Source organism: Engraulis encrasicolus, chromosome 2 (assembly GCF_034702125.1).
Source record: "Engraulis encrasicolus isolate BLACKSEA-1 chromosome 2, IST_EnEncr_1.0, whole genome shotgun sequence".
NCBI classification, from domain to species: Eukaryota; Metazoa; Chordata; class Actinopteri; order Clupeiformes; family Engraulidae; genus Engraulis; species Engraulis encrasicolus.
In genome coordinates, this window is record NC_085858.1 from 50,962,540 (window position 1) to 50,981,927 (window position 19,388).

At 42.6% G+C, this 19,388-nt stretch overlaps 1 protein-coding gene across 3 annotated transcripts in view; it reads left to right on the top strand.

Moving 5' to 3' along the window:
- The window catches only part of mpp2b (MAGUK p55 scaffold protein 2b), a 73,672-nt gene that overhangs the window by 31,062 nt on the left and 23,222 nt on the right, over positions 1-19,388 (top strand). For 2 of the 3 annotated variants that reach the window (XM_063216553.1, XM_063216561.1), the window contains exon 3: positions 14,302-14,402. In XM_063216553.1, the coding sequence (XP_063072623.1) occupies positions 14,302-14,402 (101 nt within the window). The other variant, XM_063216566.1, reaches the window with a different exon arrangement.

Sequence of the window (19,388 nt, forward strand, 5' to 3'; positions counted from 1 at the left end):
AGTTCCTTTCTCAGAGATTTGCAAAATATATCTCTCCTATTGAGACTAATGCTCCGCCGTAAAAACCAGCTAGCTACTTCCTTGTCTTTTTCAAATCTGTAATCAGAGATTAAAAGGCTGTGTCACACATGGTATTTGTTCGAACTCTCTCTACAATCTAGCTGATTCGCAATGCCAAAAATCTAAGCACTGGAAGGTAGCTTAGGTGGAAGGTAGAAGGTGCCAGAGCTTTTGCTGTAAAAAAAAAAAAAAAGCCAGGGTTTTAACCTCTGGTGTGCTGATGCTTTCCAGCATCGCCTCAGTGCTGACACAACAATGGATAATACACTACAACACAGTGTAACACAGTGCAACACCAAAACAAAATCAAACCCAGCATGAGATCTACGTTTCCTAAATGAACTCTAAAGCTACCAACAGTGTTTTGGAACGTCCAGCAAGTAATTCAGACTCTGGTCATCCGGTGTATGTGTGAAAGCCCTCTAAATATGTTTTGCCCTTTTCATCTTTGAATCCTGTTACGAATTTGCTGTTACCAGAATTGCATTGAACAAGTCTGACCAAGAATGTATAGGGGGTGGGAATAAAAAAAAGCTATGCTTCATCCCATTCCTTTTCAGATGTACTACGTTGGTTTCTTTTCCCCTTTTTTGGTATTACTTGTATTTTGTTTTTCCTTAAAATGTGTTGATTCTCGCTTGTAACATCTCGCTTGTGACATAACAATGACCACCACAGTCACATTTACCCCGCCCACCCCTCTCTCTCATTCTCCTTCGGTCCTTCTCTCTCCTCCTGCCCCCTTCATACTCTAAAGCAGGGATGTCAAACTCAGGCCCGGGGGTCAAATCTGGCCCGCAGAGCCACTTCATTCGGCCCGCGAGATCATTTCAAATGTGTATTGCAGTTGGCCCACATACACAATTATTGTATAGTGTAACAAGACTGAATAGTAGGTGTGAATACACCCTTAAAGATGAGATTTGGTGTGTCACAGGAAGTGTAGATACATTTGAATTGCCAAATATGATGGGAAAGAGTGCGTGTGAAATGTAACTATGAGTACTAAGTGCATGTATGCATAATTTTAGTCCAATTTTCAAAATAAATGTTGAGTTCGCCCGGCGGCTTTGTTCCATGTTTTGATTTTGGGCCTCAGTCAATTTGAGTTTGACACCCCTGCTCTAAAGTCTTTTGCTATGACATATGGAAAAGAAGCCAAAGATCACTTAGTGTTTGGATGATATGTCACTGAGCACATCACAAATAGCTGAAGACATCCTCTTGCTCTTTTGTATATTCCTCTCGCCTCCATGCAGTAAATATGCATTCAGAAGTGCAATGTTGACCTTTTCACTATACGCAGGGCCAGAAGTGGCAACATATAGAGTGGCCTATTTTTCTCTCTATGCTCTCTCTATTCTACACACACACACAGACACACACACACACACACACACACACACACACACACACACACACACACACACACACACACACACAGTGTCCCTCCATGTTTTTCCCTCCACATCAACCACATCCACACCACCCTGATTTGTCACCTTGGTAACAACTCTATCTCCAGTTAAGGTCAACACCTGTCTAGGGTTGACTGGTCTTAACATTTCCATTGTGTGTGTGTGTGTGTGTGTGTGTGTGTGTGTGTGTGTGTGCGTGTGTGTGTGCGTGTGTGTGTGTGTGTGTGTATGTGTGTGTGTGGGGGTGTGTGTGTGTATGTGTGTGTGTGGGGGTGTGTGTGTTTGCGTTGGGTTCCATTATGGAAGTAGAAGTAACATGCAATTTTCCAGATGTCTATTCTGTATATATAATATTTAGAGCAGCGGTTCCCAAACTTTTTTCCCTGCGCACCCCCTTGTACATTTTAATGCGGTTCACGCACCCCCTAAACGTATGTTTGCGCTATGGGATAGCAAATCACCGCACATTATGCAGTCATTTTGGAGAATCCTGATTCCCAATAAATCCAATGTTTTTTCTGTCATCAATATAATGGAACTTGTTGCATGACAAAAGAAATTACATTATGAATTACACTTCCAATAGACCCTTCCAGCATACAATTCACCATACAATTTAAAAACTACTTATTGTTCATTAATGCTTTTTGTAAACACACATATCCGCCATTGTTCTATTCAGCTCGCGGACCCCCTTATGGCAGGCCGCGCACCCCTGGTGCACGCACCCCAGTTTGGGAACCCCTGATTTAGAGGATCAACCCTGAACTATAGTCCCTGGGCAATATTTCCATGCAACATTTTGGTCCACGTAGATAGAAATCAAGCCCTGTTTGTGTTGCTTCAGTGCTAAGACTGGCAGGTGGAAGATGAGTTATTTGCGAAGGACAGGGGACACTTCAGAGAACCCTTGAAAGTGTGTCCCAATTACTTTACCTGTGCTGAGTGGAGCGTGACCAACTGTGTGCGGCTTTGGATTTAAAATGTTTAATTGTTCTCCAGGAATGTGGTAATCCTCCATTCTCCATTCTCTTGCTACCCTTTGAAAGTTTGGATTAGTGCTGTGTGTGTGTGTGTGTGTGTGTGTGTGTGTGTGTGTGTGTGTGTGTGTGTGTGTGTGTGTGTGTGTGTGTGTGTGTGTGTGTGTGTGTGTGTGTGTGTGTGTGTGTGTAATAGCCTCTATCAAATCAATGCTTTTAAACCTTTCAGAAGATGAAAGAATAATGATGTTTTTATTACCCCTGACTGTTAAGATTTATACAAAAGTACCCTATAATCTACAACAGTTGGTTTGTATTTCGCTTCGGTTTAACGTTTCCATAACATTACAACTCTGTCACTGGCATTCTTTTAGCAGCAACTTTACAACAGGGGCAATGTCTTAAGAGTTTAAACAGCCAAATCCTACTTTGTGGGGATAAGCCTCGCATAACACAACACATCAATCTCACCTGACTGTTGCCATGGTGATATGACATTAAAAGCAACAACAACAACTAGGGCTGCACGATTATGGAAAAAATCATAATCACGATTATTTTGATCAAAATTGCGATTTCGATTATGATCACGATTACCCCACCCCCCCCCCACCCCCCCCACCCCCCCCCCCCCCCCCCCCCCCCCCCCCCCCCCCACCCCCCCCCCCCCCCCCCCCCCCCCCCCCCCCCACACCCCCCCTCCCCCTCCCCCCCATTCCAGAGTAGCCCATCAAAAAAATAAAGCCAAATTAAAAAAAAAAATCTGTTTCTTAAAATTTCAGTAAAGTTATGTAGTGAATATGATAAAATATGCCATAGGCCTACAGTGCAAGATCTTATTGGCGCCTCTCATGCACTACCAAATCTTGCAAGTACATCACCACTGTATTTGAATCACTTGCAAAACCAAGTAGGCATGTATTTCCGGAGTGGAGTGTAATGGTTTGATTGTAATACGAACATACATTGGCAGGGAGAAGGGGTGAGTGAAGACATGGCATGTACCTCGGCTCACCAAAGCAAGGCAGCAAACTCACACTCACAAAGCAAGGCAGCATAACACTTAAGCTTAACGTTGTGCTGTATATTGTATAAGTCCCAGCTAATTTCAATTCTGGACTGGAGGTAGTGCACCTGTGAGTACGGAGAGTTACGGAGGTTATCTCTGGAGTTTTAGAGAGTGAGTTGAGAAATCAAAGGGCTGTGCTGAAAGAGCTGTCACTTTTGAATTTAATAATATGGCATATGATCTGGCTCTGTATGTAAAGTAATAGGCCTACTTCACGAACTTGGCATGAAAAACCATTTAAATTAAATAAAAGCTTCATGATGTCTGTTATTACATAGGGTTCTGTTAGGTTCTGCCATTTGGACTGCAGTGCATTTGGCCTGCACTGCATTTGTCAAGGAATGCCAGGGGGGAAGAAGCAGGAAGAATGTAGGAAGCTACTATGGCAGCTATAAATTGTTGTTGAACTTCACTCATAAATAATTTAACTCACTGCACCAGTTTACATTACACCAAAAAACAGCTATGATATCTACACGCAGGTTGGTGTTAGTGAGTAGTGAGTAACAGCCAGTCTAATTGTTGTAGACAACATTACTTAGCTTATTTCGTTTGTGTTAGCATGCTAACTAGCGATTTTTTTTAGACCAGAATTAAAGCTATTTCTCTTGGTTTTCAATAATCACAAACAGTTGCTGGTCAAAGCACATAGTTTCAAAACACCTTCAGAGACTCCAGCATCATGCAATGGCTGGTTTAATGCTTGAATTCCTCATATATATCCACCATTAGGATGAAACAACTCCCCTCCACTGCCCAGCGTGACACCGACCGGACGGAGATTTCCGTCTCCGATGCTGTGTTCCATTACCCGTACTTACCGCCCTTTCCGCACTGTGTTTGGGTACGCAGGGTGTTCCATTTCTAATCGCGACGGTAAAGTGTACTGTAAATTACCCGGATAACGCCCCCAAAACGGCCATTTTTCGAAGTGTGGTGTTACTGTACACTTTTCGCACTCAACGGCCGCCATGTTTGTGACGTAGTTGAGTGCCAGATCTGTCAAACGGTTGAATCTCCGTGATAACAGCATAGTTTTGATTCCAAAGACAATCGCCATGTGTATTAGAGGCAGGGGTAACTTTAAAAAGTGTTAGCATAAGGAACAGTGCCTTCCGTGTTGAATTGCATATTGGCGGTTGGTAAACTCGGATGTCACGCGACCAACCGTCATTTCCGTTAAGTGTATCAGACAGAACGGGAATCGGAATGTACTCGCCTCGTGAATTACGGAGGGTGGAAAGGGTACTTCACTGCACTCAAACAAGGTACACAGTACAGAGGGTGAATAATGGAACACAGCAGGAGATTTCCGTCTCCGACTACCAGCCAGCCTGCCAAAATGCTGCCGCCCGCCCCTCTCAGTACTGTCTGCTTATTGGTTCACAGACTTATCCTCCACCCAGAGACAGTTGTCAACAATATTACTATTGGCTGAAATGTCTTTGTGCTGAGAACGTGCGAGCAGTGCACAAGTCTGCAGGTGCGCGCAGCTTAGATGGAACACTGAATTTCCTCCCATAAAATCGCGATTTTCATGTTTTATGATCGTGGCGGCCAAAATCGCGATTTTGATTAAAATTCGATTAATTGTGCAGCCCTAACAACAACCGCCTGCCTACGAGACCTGTGATCCTAATGTAATGAAAGACAAACACACTGGTCGGTAATGTCATTCTCATTAGCAGCTTCTGTGTTTCCTCTCCATGCCTGATTGAAGCCACATGTCTCCTGCCCCGGTCCTTCCTCTGTCCTTGTGTTAGAGGCCAGTGAAGGACAGCGTGAAATCATTGGTCGTTCATAAACATTTCCACTTTGTTTGTTTTTACAACTCATAGCCAAGGCTAATCCGCTTTTAATGTGGCTTGTAGGGCACACACACACACGCACGCACGCACGCACGCACGCACGCACGCACACACGCGCACACACACACACACGCGCACGCGCACACACACACACACACACACACACACACACACACACACACACACTTCCTCTTCTTCTTCTTCTTCTTCTTCTTCTTCTTCTTCTTCTTCTTCTTCTTCTTCTTCTTCTTCTTCTTCTTCTTCTTCTTCAATTCATTTTAGCTATCCTGTTCTTCAGTAAACTGGTCACAAGGGACTCTGATGTTCATTTCCAAAGGCATCTCTTCACTTTGCCTTATTTTACTACAGAAGCTTAATTATCTCAACAGTGTCTGTAGCTTAGTGTCAGGGTGTCAGGGTCAGAGATAAGCAGAGTAGGCCTCATGTAACATTAACTGGAAGGTGCCTATAGCCAAACAGTATGGTGGCAAGTTCTCCGTTGTTAAGGTTCACTTCCCTTTTCATATAGCACAACTGTCTTTATATTGCACATTAATCAGATGTGCCAGATTTGCTTCAAAGGCCCGAGCTTGTTTATGGTGTGATTGAGCCTATTCTCATTCTCCTTTTACTGCTTATTACCAGAGATGGTTTCTAAAAAGCAGCAACAATCTCTGCTATTACTGTCTATAGTTTCTTTTTTCACTTCTAGAGACCGGTTATGATCTTTTTAATGGCCTCTTCATCTCAGCAGATGCATAATTTCATAATTTCAGATGCATAAATTCTGTCTCGGCCCACTCCTGTTCCTGTGTGTACAGCGCCGTCTAAATGGGTTTTCAAGTACCTGTGGTCTGCTTCTCCGGTATCCCCCATCTGAGTCTGATTTGGTTGTCCAATATCCGCTGTTTGGGATGCCGCCTGGTTCTGGACTATCATCTCTCTACACCAGTGTTCTCCAAATATTTTCCCCAAGGGCTTAATTATGTCGCACAAATGCGGCTGAGGGCCAAACAAATCGCCCGAATTTATGGCCTCAGATAGCACACATACGTATATTGTAGCCTATGCGTTCATTTGTTCCAACCTCATGGTGTGCCCAATCTCTGTTATGCCCGGGCCGGGTTTGGCCCGCGGGCCGCCGTTTGGGGAACACTGCTCGACACCTTAACTGAATTAGTTCCTGCATCTCCAGTATGTCTTGTCTGTGACCGTGCTGCTTTTCCGACGCACTTGTGAAGTTCGGACAAAGATTCTTTTAAGTCGTAATAGACTGTCTCTGGTTCGGCTACCTCACAAGCACTACACACAGTAGGTTCCACCACCATAGTGCTCCACCACCTAGGGGTTAGGTAATCTCGACAGAACAGCTTGACAGAAGACGTGCTCGCCCCTCGTCTCGTTTGAGATGGAAATAATTCTTGCTTTTCCACCCACCAATTCTGGTCCCCCGTGTGAGCTGGAGCTGGTTCCTGGATGAGCACATCTGCTGTTCCTGAAATAGGCTCCCCTGGGTCATTAGTGTGGCTGAGCTGATGGTTTGCTTGCCTCAGCATTTGCTCCCTTCACCATTGCACTTGTGTCTGTTACCCCAGTAGTCTTGCCCTCTCACACACATGTTTACACAGATGGATTTATCGCCATTCAGTATCTTCAGTGTTACTGCAGGGACACACAGACGCGAACTTGGCTAAGCGAAGCGAACTTCGCCATTCATTCCAATGAGGGAGGCGAAAGCAAGCGAAAAGGAGCGAAGCGATGCGAAATTATTCAACCAAGTTTAATATCATGCAAATGAGAAGCGAATTTTGCCTGCGGCAGCTAATCAACTCAACAACATAACGGTTTAATTCCATTTGATTCGCGGTGACGACCTGATGACGGTTGAGCTGTCAGAATGGAACACTGAATTCCACCTCTGTTCGCCTTGCTTGTCTCGACTGCTATGTGTCCCTAGCGTCAGTGTGTGTTTTCTGTGTTTTCCAAGTTTTTTGCGAGTCTGTGCATGCACGCGTGTGTGTGTATGTGTGTGTGTGTGTGTGTGTGTGTGTGTGTGTGTGTGTGTGTGTGTGTGTGTGTGTGTGTGTGTGTGTGTGTGTGTGTGTGTGTGTGTGTGTGTGTGTGTGTGTGGTGAATATTTAGCCTTTGGAGACACCAGTTAAATGCTGCTACACTGGGCACATACAGGCACTGGCTAATGAAAGGGAATTATGCAGGAGCTGAATGCTCAGCCATAGGCTTCACACACTTTCCAACTAAGTTTGGTGGAAAACTTCCATCAGCTCAGCTCAATGCACTGCTAAATCAGATATAGCCCCTCCGGGGTATGAGTGTGTTTGTGTGTGGTGTGTGTGTGTGTGTGCAGTGCAAGTGCGTGTGCGTGTGCGTGCGTGCGCGTGTATGTGTTAGGTAGAGGCAAAGTAAGAGGTTGGTTGTGGCACTGCAGCATTTTAGATCAAGCACCGGATTGATTCATTTGAAGTAAAAAAAACAAAACAGCTATAACAGTACTGTATCCTGCTCTACCCTCAACGCGTCTCTTTCCATTTATGCACTTTTCTCACACATTCCTATCCACACTAGATCGACATGAATATCAGCTGAGGAAGGGTTTAAGAACCCGTCATTGCCAGGGGGGACAACTTAAAAGTAAAATTTTCAAATCGTGCAATAGGATACTATAGTACAATATAGTAGTAGTCAAGTCAAAGTCAAGTCAAGTAGGTTTTATTGTCAATTTCTTTACATGCACTGGTCATACAAAGAATTTGAAATTACATTTCTTGCTTTCCCATACAGACATAGACTAATCTAGGTAAGGACATAGACAGTATAGACATAGACAGTACTTATACATGGACTTAAGACAGTATGGACATAGACAGTGCTCATACAGACATTTAAAGTGCAAGACTGGACAACAGAAGACTTGTAGAGGACATACATTAAGAGGTATTGTTGTGCTTTTGTGCTTTTCCTAAAAAGTCCTTTATAGCGTTCTGACATGGTAATAGTAGCATTTTGAAGAAAAATAAATAGTAGAATACTATAGCACGAGAAGTCACCACAGTGAATGAGATTACATATACGGTAGGATGCACGTCAGGGTGATTCCTTAGACAGTTTTTTGGAGCATCAATAAGCCCTATTGTCACCACACCGCCCTACCAGTGATTTGCTTCTACAAGGTACAACTTGTGAGATGCAGATGCTTTAACTAATTGATGCCAAGTGCTGCGTAGTGCAACATTGACCCAGGCGCCTGAAGCTGCATTCACAGCATTCAGGGTCTTAGTATTTGGGTTTTTTAATTAGAAATGTTGGTAGGACATAAGAGCAGAATAAACAGGTTCTAGCAATATGAATAAAGCTCGCCTTTTAGCTTTTAAATACAATTAATTTAATGTTTTTATGTGCTCCTTCGGAGGCAAGATATATCTTATAGAATGACGGCACCTTTTCCCAAAAAGGGCCGATGCATGTAGCAGGCATTTTTGGCATCAATGGGTTAATGTCAGATAGGCTATTCATCATAAATTTGCATTCATGACCGATGAAAAGTTTTGTGCTTTTCTACCGCTATAGGAGGACCTAGATTTCTTGGCTAATACTCTTTCCCTCTCTCGTCCTGACCTTGGTACCTCTGCATCCATGGCATGCCATGCCATCCCTCTGCTGTGCACCTGGCCTCTTGGCATCTCTCTCCCTGCACTACGTCATCTCCTACGGCAGTGTTTCCCAACCTTCTTTGTCTTGCGTACCCCCTAAGCCTTTTTGTCATACCACGAGTACCCCCTCACTCATGTTCTATATACCAATGTGACTGTGCTGCATATGTTTTTTCATTTCTCCAAGTACCCCCTGCAGTGTGCTCGCGTACCCCTAGTGGTACACGTACCCCTGGTTGGGAAACACTGTCCTACGGGGCAAGCACCTGGGGCAGCACCTGGGGCATCACACAGCAGGTTCATGCTGCAGGTTCATGCTGCTAGTGAGGCTGCTGTGCGAGAAAGAGATGAAACAGAAAGGGAAATATGGGAAGAGAAGAAAGGATCGTGAAAACGGATGAAATTGCGAGAGAAAGAAAGCAGGTGAGGGCACAGGCAGGGCAAACAGATCAGTAAATGAGCCCTAGTAAAGAGGAGGCAATGGTAGGTAGAGCGGAGAAATAGTAAATAAGATATGTGTGTGTGACAGAGAGAGAGAGAGAGAGAGAGAGAGAGAGAGAGAGAGAGAGAGAGAGAGAGAGAGAGAGAGAGAGAGAGAGAGAAAGAGAGAGAGAGAGAGAGCAGGTGGGAATTGGTTTTCATGTCTGAAAGTTGTTTTGACATAAGCTCTGAGGCAAAGTAAATGCGGTGACAAACCCTGCCACAGATTTGACATTTTGAACGTGATTGTCAAATGAGCATGTTAAGAAACACACACACACACACACACACACACACACACACACACACACACACACACACACACACACACACACACACACACACACACACACACACACACACACACACACACACACACACACACACACAGAGTCTCCAATGGCTCCAAAAGCATCCCCTTCTGTTGTATGTGAAACCAAAAGAAGGCAAACATTATTTTACTGTTCACAATCATTTACTTAACCCCTCTCTATTTTACCGTTTCATTGTCTCTTTTTCTATATTTCCTCTATTTCTCAACTCTGCCACCTCTAAGTCATATTGGTTTCTGTTATTCTATTTCTCAGAGACACAAAAGAGCCTTATCTCTCACTCTCCTACTTCCTCTTCCTCTTCCTCTTCCTCTTCCTCTTCCTCTCTCTCTCTCTCTCTCTCCCTCTCTCTCTCTCTCTCTCTCTCTCTCTCTCTCTCTCTCTCTCTCTCTCTCTCTCTACATTTCACTTAGTATACCATAACGTTGGTGTAATCATTGTGCATATGACATATGTGTTCATACTCATAGGTGTGTGAAGTGACTCTTTCTCCCCTTAAGAGTGTCCCCATACTGTCTGTTTGGCATGGAGATTAACTTCCCCATTTTTGGACATACAGTATATCATTTGTGCACTTGGGTTTTTCCTAAACAGAGAGAGAAAGGTTGAATCATTAACTCTCACTGTAGATATGTTTGGCCACATCCAGTCAAGGAGATTAAAGCGATATCGTTAGCCCTGGCCAGGCAGAAGAAGTCAAGAAGCTCGCTACTTTCCCACAGCTCACAATTCCATTAACTTATTGGCTCGCCTGTTAAATTCCCCCCCCTTCCATGCTTCACCTTGTTTTGTATGACATGGCATGTTCTCTGGTCATGTCAATTGCTCTGTTCATGGGGGGGATATCTGTCTCTCTCTGTGCTGCTGGGGTGAGAATTTCCTTACACTGCTGCCCCTGTCTTTTTCATGGCGCTCAAATTCCTGGCTTCAATAAAGAAAACATTTTCTTTCAGAATCTTGTCTTGTGTGTCTTGACTATGTTATTTTCCACACACCGCGCTCTTCTGTCTTGTTGGTGCGTCTCTGAAGTAATCTAGTAGTTAGGAAATGGATCACACTCCGTTTTTTCTTCTTTCTTGTTGTTTTCTTTTTGTTTTCTTCTTGTGTGTCTTGACTAAAATGGTCCTGACAGAACATGAAATTACGAGGAAAGTACTGGGAAATACTTAAACATAAAAGAGAACTAGAATTATTAAGTGACAAAACCATTTCCTGCAATATATTACAACCTGGATGAGCACCCAAATACAAATGTAATAATGAAGCCCTTATGGGAATTGAAATGGTAGTGGTGTCCCAAACACTCCCACTGTCTGATCTGATCTCTACCAAGAAGTCCTTCATCTTCTGATGGTGACAAAAAGCAAGTCAAGCTTAAAAGCTCTCTTTTCATCTTTAAACTTCTCTCTTTGTCGGAGAAGATCAAGTGGCAGCGTGTGGATAGTTTTAAAAGAGTGGGGGATTCACAGAGAGGTCACCCTCTCATCATGGATGCCTGGCCAGCCCCTGTCTGACACATTAGTTCCCGGAGCAGTTAGTTGGATGGCAGATCAGCCTCTCTCTAGCCCCCTCTATTTGTCTACTACACACATTTTTAAATGTGCTCATATAAAAGATAAAAACATTAGCCTTTCACTCTCTTCCCTACACTGTCTGAACCCACAATAGACCACAACCAGTCTCCCTGTGTCTGTCTGTCTGTCTGTGTGTCTGTGTCTGTGTCTGTGTCTGTCTGTCTGTCTGTCTGTCTGTCTGTCTGTCTGTCTGTCTGTCTGTCTGTCTCTCTCTCTCTCTCTCTCTCTCTCTCTCTCTCTCTCGTCAGGCTTTCTGCTCCTCCCATTCTCAGTATTTTATTCATTTTCCCATCCTCCTTGCACACTGTCCGCATTTATTTATTTCCTTCTACCCCCCTCTTGATGTTCTAGTCCCCCCCTCTCTCATCTCTCTCTCTACCTGGCATCATTTATAACCGCATGCATCAATCAAAACTGTCCTGTCAATCTCCCTCAATCTGCCAGAAAACATTTTTTACTAAACTCGTCTTTATGCAAGAGATCAGAACTGCCCCCTCTTTCACCACACCGACCTGTTCTCTTTTGAACTCGCATACAATCAGAACTGGTTTGTTGTTATCTCGATTTGTCCCTCGTTACAATAAGTGTGTTCACTCATAGATCAAAACTGGGCACGTTTCACTTCACTAAGCAGTCAATATTTTTAAACTCACCCAGTCGCATGAGGTCATGCCTGCCTTTTTTAAATTATTCTCTCTATTTGCCAGTTTCTCTTTTCCAAACTCATTCCCTTTCATACGATTCTAAACTGGCATCTTTCTTGCTTTCATTTCAAATCTTATTCACTCCTTCTTCAGACTCTTCCAGATTCACACACCATCATAGTCCGTCTTCATTAACTGTAAAAACTCCCTCGGTCCCACAGGATCAGAAGCTGTACCGGTAGCTTCGGGTGAATGGCCTTCATCCTTTCCCTTTAAAATGCCAGCCGGTGTATGTGAGGTTTGGGCTACTGCTCCTTCTTCTTAAGTGGGATGTCTGCCCCGCTGTCAAGATGAATTTAGTTCTGGCCGTCCAGTCTTGTGACAAGGGAGCTTCGCACACCCTTGCAAACACGTCTGATAGGAACAGCTAGAAACTCTATGGATATGTCTTATACGATAAACTCAGAGTAGAACATCTTCAGCATTCAGAGGTTAATGGTGCTGTCATTGGCATAGTCTGTTTATATTGTGTGTGTGTGTGTTTGCAAGTTGTCTTTGTTTGCGTTCTAAAACCCGTAGCTGTTAGGTTTCTGAAGCCATTTTTGTTTGTTGTCATTATCAATGGCAATGTGTGTCCTTGTTCCTGAGGGACTCCCCTTTCTTCACTGAGTCTCTAGTCTTGTGCTTATATGTTTGGATTCGGTCTGTTTGAGCCTAAGCTATTTTAAGGGTTTTGATGTCCGTCTGCAGCATTGGCCTGTTAGTCTATTTTCTCTGTCAGCAAGACCTTAGCTTGTGTCTTGGTTGTTGTTTGGAATGGCAAGGTGCGCTGCTGTCTGTGTTAGTTAGCTTCAAGGAGTAAGGAGGGAGTGCTCACGGAAAAAAGACAATGTCTATAGAAAGGACCTTTTAGTGAGAGCAGAGCAGATGTTTCAGCTTTTGTTTGGTTGGCAGATCTTAAACTAGGAATCTGAAATAATTGGCTGTGTGGTGCGGATGTTTTGACTAGCCTAAATGTATTTTGTTCTCTTCAGACTTTATGTATATCTACCATTAAAAGATCATGTTCAACAATTCAAACAAGCCATCCTCCACAACGGATAATAGACTTATTGCACTCTACCAACGTCAGTGTAGCATAACAATGGGGGTATCCATGAGGAATTAAGACATTATTATCAAAGCACAGCTCAGCAAAGACAGAGCAGCCAACGAGAAGGGAAGCTGGCAGCGAAACTGCAGACTAAGAGGATCCATAACAAATTAGCTGCCTTTTAAATTGCACATCATCAAAACACGAGTAGATTCAACTACAATCAAAATTAAGTGTTCTATTAAATGACTGTGCTGCCCAAATGTGGTCGTACATTGTGCAAGTCAATATCAGTGTCACTCTTTTAGATAGGCACCCATTAGGGCTGGGCGATATGGAAAAAAAAACAATATCACGATATGGATTACTTTATATCACGATAACGATATATATCACGATATAGCACAATTACATAGGTTTTCAGCTAGTCTCTTTATTTGCTCTTTATTTTTTCATGTCACAAAACAACCTTTCTTTAAAATGGATCTTTTTATTCTTATTTTTACAGTTATATTAACTTATAGTGTGTATTGTGACAACATGAAATGTAATTAATTGTATAAAATTGATAAAAATTAATATCACGATATAAACGATATAGGAGAAAAGTCACGATATACACTTTTATATCACGATAACGATATATATCGTCATATTGCCCAGCCCTAGCACCCATCCTTGTCAAATCATCTAGAAATGGTCATGCACTTTTCCAATTGATTGCTCCAAATTGGTTGTTGGTTTTACTTCTCTCTCTTGAATCTGAACCTGAACAGAAGTTGCCTTGAAGGTCATTTGTATTGGCCAACAACATCTTTTTGTACCTTTTTGCGAATATATTGATTTTTATAGCTTTTGATTGAACCAATTATCAATTTAACATCGCGACCTTAATCTATCCGTATAAAGACACAGACATATTTAACTATGTAGGCTACTTTCTGGAGTTATACAGAGTTATACATAGTGTCATAACACTCTTGAACTGACTTGAAAAGGAACTAATTATTAACTTTCTCCCTTTCCTTCTCTCTCTCCCTCCCTACCTCCTGCCTCCTTCCTCCTCTTTCCATATACCCTCCTCTCCTGTGGCATCTCTCTCTCTCTCTCTCTCTCTCTCTCTCTCTCTCTCTCTCTCTCTCTCTCTCTCTCTCTCTCTCTCTCTCTCTCCTCAGCCATGCACCAGGTCCTGGACACCCTGAGTGACAGCACAAGCTCCACCACGGCCAATGACCTTGACCTTATATTCCTCAAGGGCATCATGGAAAGTCCAGTGGTGAGCTGCCAGATTTCTGCATTTCAGTCTACAACTCTTTTGGTATGTTGTTTTTTTTCTTAGAGAGTAAAAGAACATTTTTCATCCACATCAGAGAACCGCTTTAAGCCCTTTACAGGGCCGACAGCCCACTGCATCCACACGATGAATACCAAACAGTTTTGTACTGACAAACTTTCATAGCACGACATTTCTTAATTTCCGTCTGCCTAAGAGCACAGATTTTAATGTGGGAGTGTGAGAGGACTGTAAATGTGGGAATTGGTGTACCGTACTCTGTATGTGTGGACACAAACACACATACAAGCAACCAGAGCGTCATAGCATAACTTATGGACATATTAATCTGCTTCAGTAACCCTAAAAAACCCATAAGAACATAGGGTAACACTTTATTTTAGGGACACATCTATTAGCACTAATACATACAATATTAATGCCTGTGTAAGTAGCTTGTAAGGCATGTACTAAGCAAAATAAGACAGTTGTAATGCATGTATTCACAAATGTCTTGTTCATGCCCAATTAGGGATTTATTACTAATATAACCTTAGTAAGGACCAGTAAGCCTATATTTCTATTTATTAGTAAGTAGTAAGTGGCAGAATACAATGTGTATAAGCTCCCGACACACTGTGTGAACAAACCCTGAACAGTGTGAAAACAGATGCAGAATAAGGGTCCCTATTCTAAAGTGATGCATTGGTCAGCCCAGATGGTAGCCTCAGGGCCTCCGCACTACCAAAGTCCTAGGGCCCCCACACCACCCAGGCCTGCACTACCTAGCCCCCCGATCTACAAAGTGTAAGGGTATATCAAATAATTAATACTTACCCAGCCAAGTCATTTAGTTTTCTCTTCTTCTTATCTATGAGGGGGAGGTAACAAGAGCCTATATATAGCAAAGATTGAACGCACACTTGTCAATGGCGGTGGGTTGGTGAGATGTAATTTTTTTTCATGTACCACTGAGTTTTAATTGTTAAAAAAAAAACAAAATAAATGCAGAACATTATAATAATAGTTTTGAAGCAAAACTAAACTACTCTTTTGTGATAATTAAGTGAATGTTGGAGAACATTAGCTTCAAGAAGTGCAGTGCATGATGGGTACGCAATCTAGGCCAACAGACAACCTACCCAGCTCTGAGCCTACGTCCTTAGCTCCTCCCCTCACTTGTGAAATTTAGTTGCTAAGGGCGTACCCATCATGCACTGCACTTCTTGTAGCTAAGTTTCTCAAACATTAACTTATTTATCAGAAAGGAATAGCTTAGTTTCGCTTCCAAACTACTACTCATCGTTATATCCTGCATTTATTGCAGGGTTTTTACAATTAAAACTAATTGGTGTATGAAAAAAATGACATCTCACCACCCACCGTCATTGATAACTTTACGTCCAATCCTTGCTATATAATGCTTCCAATTGCTCATCAATATAATGAGTAGAACACGTGAGATCTTCATACCCACTGAGATTAATATAGAATTTGAAATATTCTTACACTTTGCTTCCCGGGCGGGGGGGGGGCACGTAGAGTGGGGCCCTAGGTAGTGCGGGGGCCCTAAGCCATCTGGGCTGAGCAATGCATCACTTTAGAATAGGGACCCTTATTCCACATCTGTTTTCACACTGTTCAGGGTTTGTTCACACAGTGTACCCGGAGCTTATACACATTGTATTCTGGCCCTTACTGCTTACACATAAATAGAAATCTAGGTCTACTAGGTCCTTACTAAGGTTATATTGGTAATAAATCCCTTATTGTGCATGAACAAGACATTTGTGAATACATGCTTAAAGGAGAAGTCCAGTTTTTTTAACATTAAGGCCATTTTCTGGGTGGTCTGCAATGTTTTAGAGTCCCCCTCACCGTTTATTTCATGTTTGCTGCAGTCTCTGTTATTTGGCTGATTTGGATTTGATCTCAACCAGCTTTAGAATGGCCGTCTATGAGCACCTGCAACTCTGTTCTTAAAATCACCTTAAACATTTGTTTTCGAAAGTCTACAGCTCACAAAGTGGTTAGGGGTGTTCACTAGCAGTCCCTAACAAGTTTCAAGGCGAAATATGGCTTCTGTCATTTTTTATTTGCCATTTTGTGAAAGAAAGTGAAAGTGAAAGTGAAAGTGAAACTTAACTTACAAATTGCTACATAAAACACACATAAAACACGACAGATGCCATATTTCAATACAAAAATTCTTAAGGAACACTGAACACTTGGTCAGTTGCATATTCTTGAAAACAAATGTTAAAGGTGATTTTAAGAACAGAGTTGCAGGTGCCCATAGACGGCCATTCTAAAGCTGGTTGAGATCAAATCCAAATCAGCCAAATAACAGAGACTGCAGCAAACATGAAATAAACGGCGAGGGGGACTCTAAAACATTGCAGACCACTCAGAAAATGGCCTTAATGTTCAAAAAACTGGACTTCTCCTTTAACAACTGTCTTATTTTGCTTAGTACATGCCTTACAAGTTACTTACGCATGCATTAATATTTTATGTATTAGTGCTAATAGATGTGTCCCTAAAATAAAGTGTTACCGAACATAGATTTATGAGGATATCTGTAGGTATATAAATGCATGAGGAAGACATACTGTAGACTTCCACATGATATGTGAGGAACATTCATCCAAACGATCTCTATTTTGTTGCTGCACCTTATACAAACAATCAAACTCACATATACCCCTTCTGTCTCACTCACAAAGATGGATGGATGAATGGATGGTGAATGAATGGATGGATGGATGAATGGATGGTGAATGGATGGATGGATGGATAGATGGGCAGATGGATGGAATGATGGATGGAAGTATTGGTGGGCAGTCTGTCATACAGATAGATACTTCTTCTATCCCAGAGGAAACGGGTTGTGTGCGATATTTGCCGACTGCCAACCAAGCCTGTCTCTAGAGAAAATGTGCACAGTAGATGGTGGTGCAGGCAGCCAAAGTCAGAAATACTCTATATGGACACTCAGGAAGCTGATTACTCACTCTCCCAGGGTCAACAACACCATTTTGGGATTGTCAGTGCAGCGAATGTTTGGCTGCGATAGCCATCAAAAAATGGGGGACCGGGTCACTTGGGAGTCTAAAAATAATAGCACACTGCTACTATTAGTAGTGACACTGTAATAAATCAGCTCTAGCCCGGCCCCAAGAGGATCAGAACCAGTCTGGGGAAGTCCAGTCACGTAGACCAGTGTTTGTATTTATTTATTTACTGAGCGAATTCCGAATACTTTTGTACAGTAGAGGAGAGCCTACATCATGGCAATGGCCACCCCAATGAACCCCAGTGTGGGTGTATCATTGAGCTGGGTTTATTCCTCTATGCATTTATACCTCGTCTCTTCGCATGCACCCACACACGCACCCGCACATACACAGCCATAAGCATACACATGTACAAACACACACAAGTATGGTATCATACTGTAGTACAGCATGCACCATCACATCCATATTCTCATTTGATTCTTACTGCTTCTTATTGTTCATGTTCGTGTCCATGTTCATGTTCGTGGTTGTGTTCTTGTGTTCTTGTTCTTCTTTCTTTTGCTCTCTCTTTCTCTCTCTCTCTCTCTCTCTCTCTCTCTCTCTCTCTCTCTCTCTCTCTCTCTCTCTCTCTCTCTCTCTCTCTCTCTCTCCTCCCTTCTCTTTCTTCTCTCTGGTGTGTCTGCAAGAGGCATTTCTGTCATGTCTACTTAAATTTTCAGTCACTCTGTCATGACAACCTACTCCCAAAGGATGCACACATTTTTTTCTCTTTTTTTTATACCCTGGCCGCCTTCCTCTCTCATTCTCCAAGCAGTGTGTATTATGTCTAGGGCTTCTGCAAAGTCATAGCGTCCCGTGAGGGTAGAGGTGTCCAGTCACTGAGAGAGGGGCAATGGCAGCACGTGACTGGCTGTCCAAAGTATACCCGTCCACAATGTGATTGGCTCTTCAAGGTTGGCCTGTCCTCTAGGGACTATCTATCTACTCTTTATTAACGATGCCTCAGAGCCAGCTTCCTCTCCCTCTAATACATAGAAAAGAGAAGCAATATCAAACGTAAATATGAGCACGCAAACAACTCTTATAAAAAAAACCTCACAGCAATGAACTAAACGTGACGTCCTCAAGTTATCTGACTGATGTACAGCCAGTATACCCGGAGAGGTAACACTTTATAATACTGACTCCTTGTTAAGCATTAGTCATGCATTTGTTAAGCATTATTCAAACCTTAGATAACCCTTTGTAAAAAAAAACATTATCTCTTTATTATTTCCCATTACTTAATCATTAACATACACTGTTAATGGTTTTTGATACTGATGCATGTGTGTGAGAGAGTAGGGGAAGTATTGGCAAATGATGAATGGTGATATCATACCGATGTGGACTACAAGTAGACTGCATATGACATAGAAATGTTCCGAATGTCTAGCACTAATTGCATGTTCTTGAATGCAGGAAGGTTATCATTCAAGGTCAAACAAGGTGACATTGGCTTTTTAATTCTCTGGGGCTTTAAACTTAACGTTTAATTATTGTACCAGAGTAATTGTATTTAAGAATAATATGTTATATTCTGTCATGTTGTAAAGTATGTACTGTATGCACTGTACATTACAAATGTAGGGTACATTGTATGTTTATTGCACTGTAGTTGCTCTGTTGACAATGGCTTGGTGTTCGGCAGGTTAACTCCATGACATCAGCCTATGACGACAAAGCCTTTTCATCGCTACAGGTTTGGAAAGACATATTTCCATCCTCTGGCACTATGCCATGCAGAGAGTTGGCTCTGGCCCGCCTTTAATAAATAGTTTAGCCGTCCATCCCATTCTCTGCCATCTGAGGTTAGCCAAGCTATCAGAACTCTGCACGGTCCAGTAGCTTCTCAACTGACTGTAGCGAGGGCAATGTCATCAGGGAGGAAGTTCGTCCATGAATCATTTTGTATGTTTCAAATTTCTCA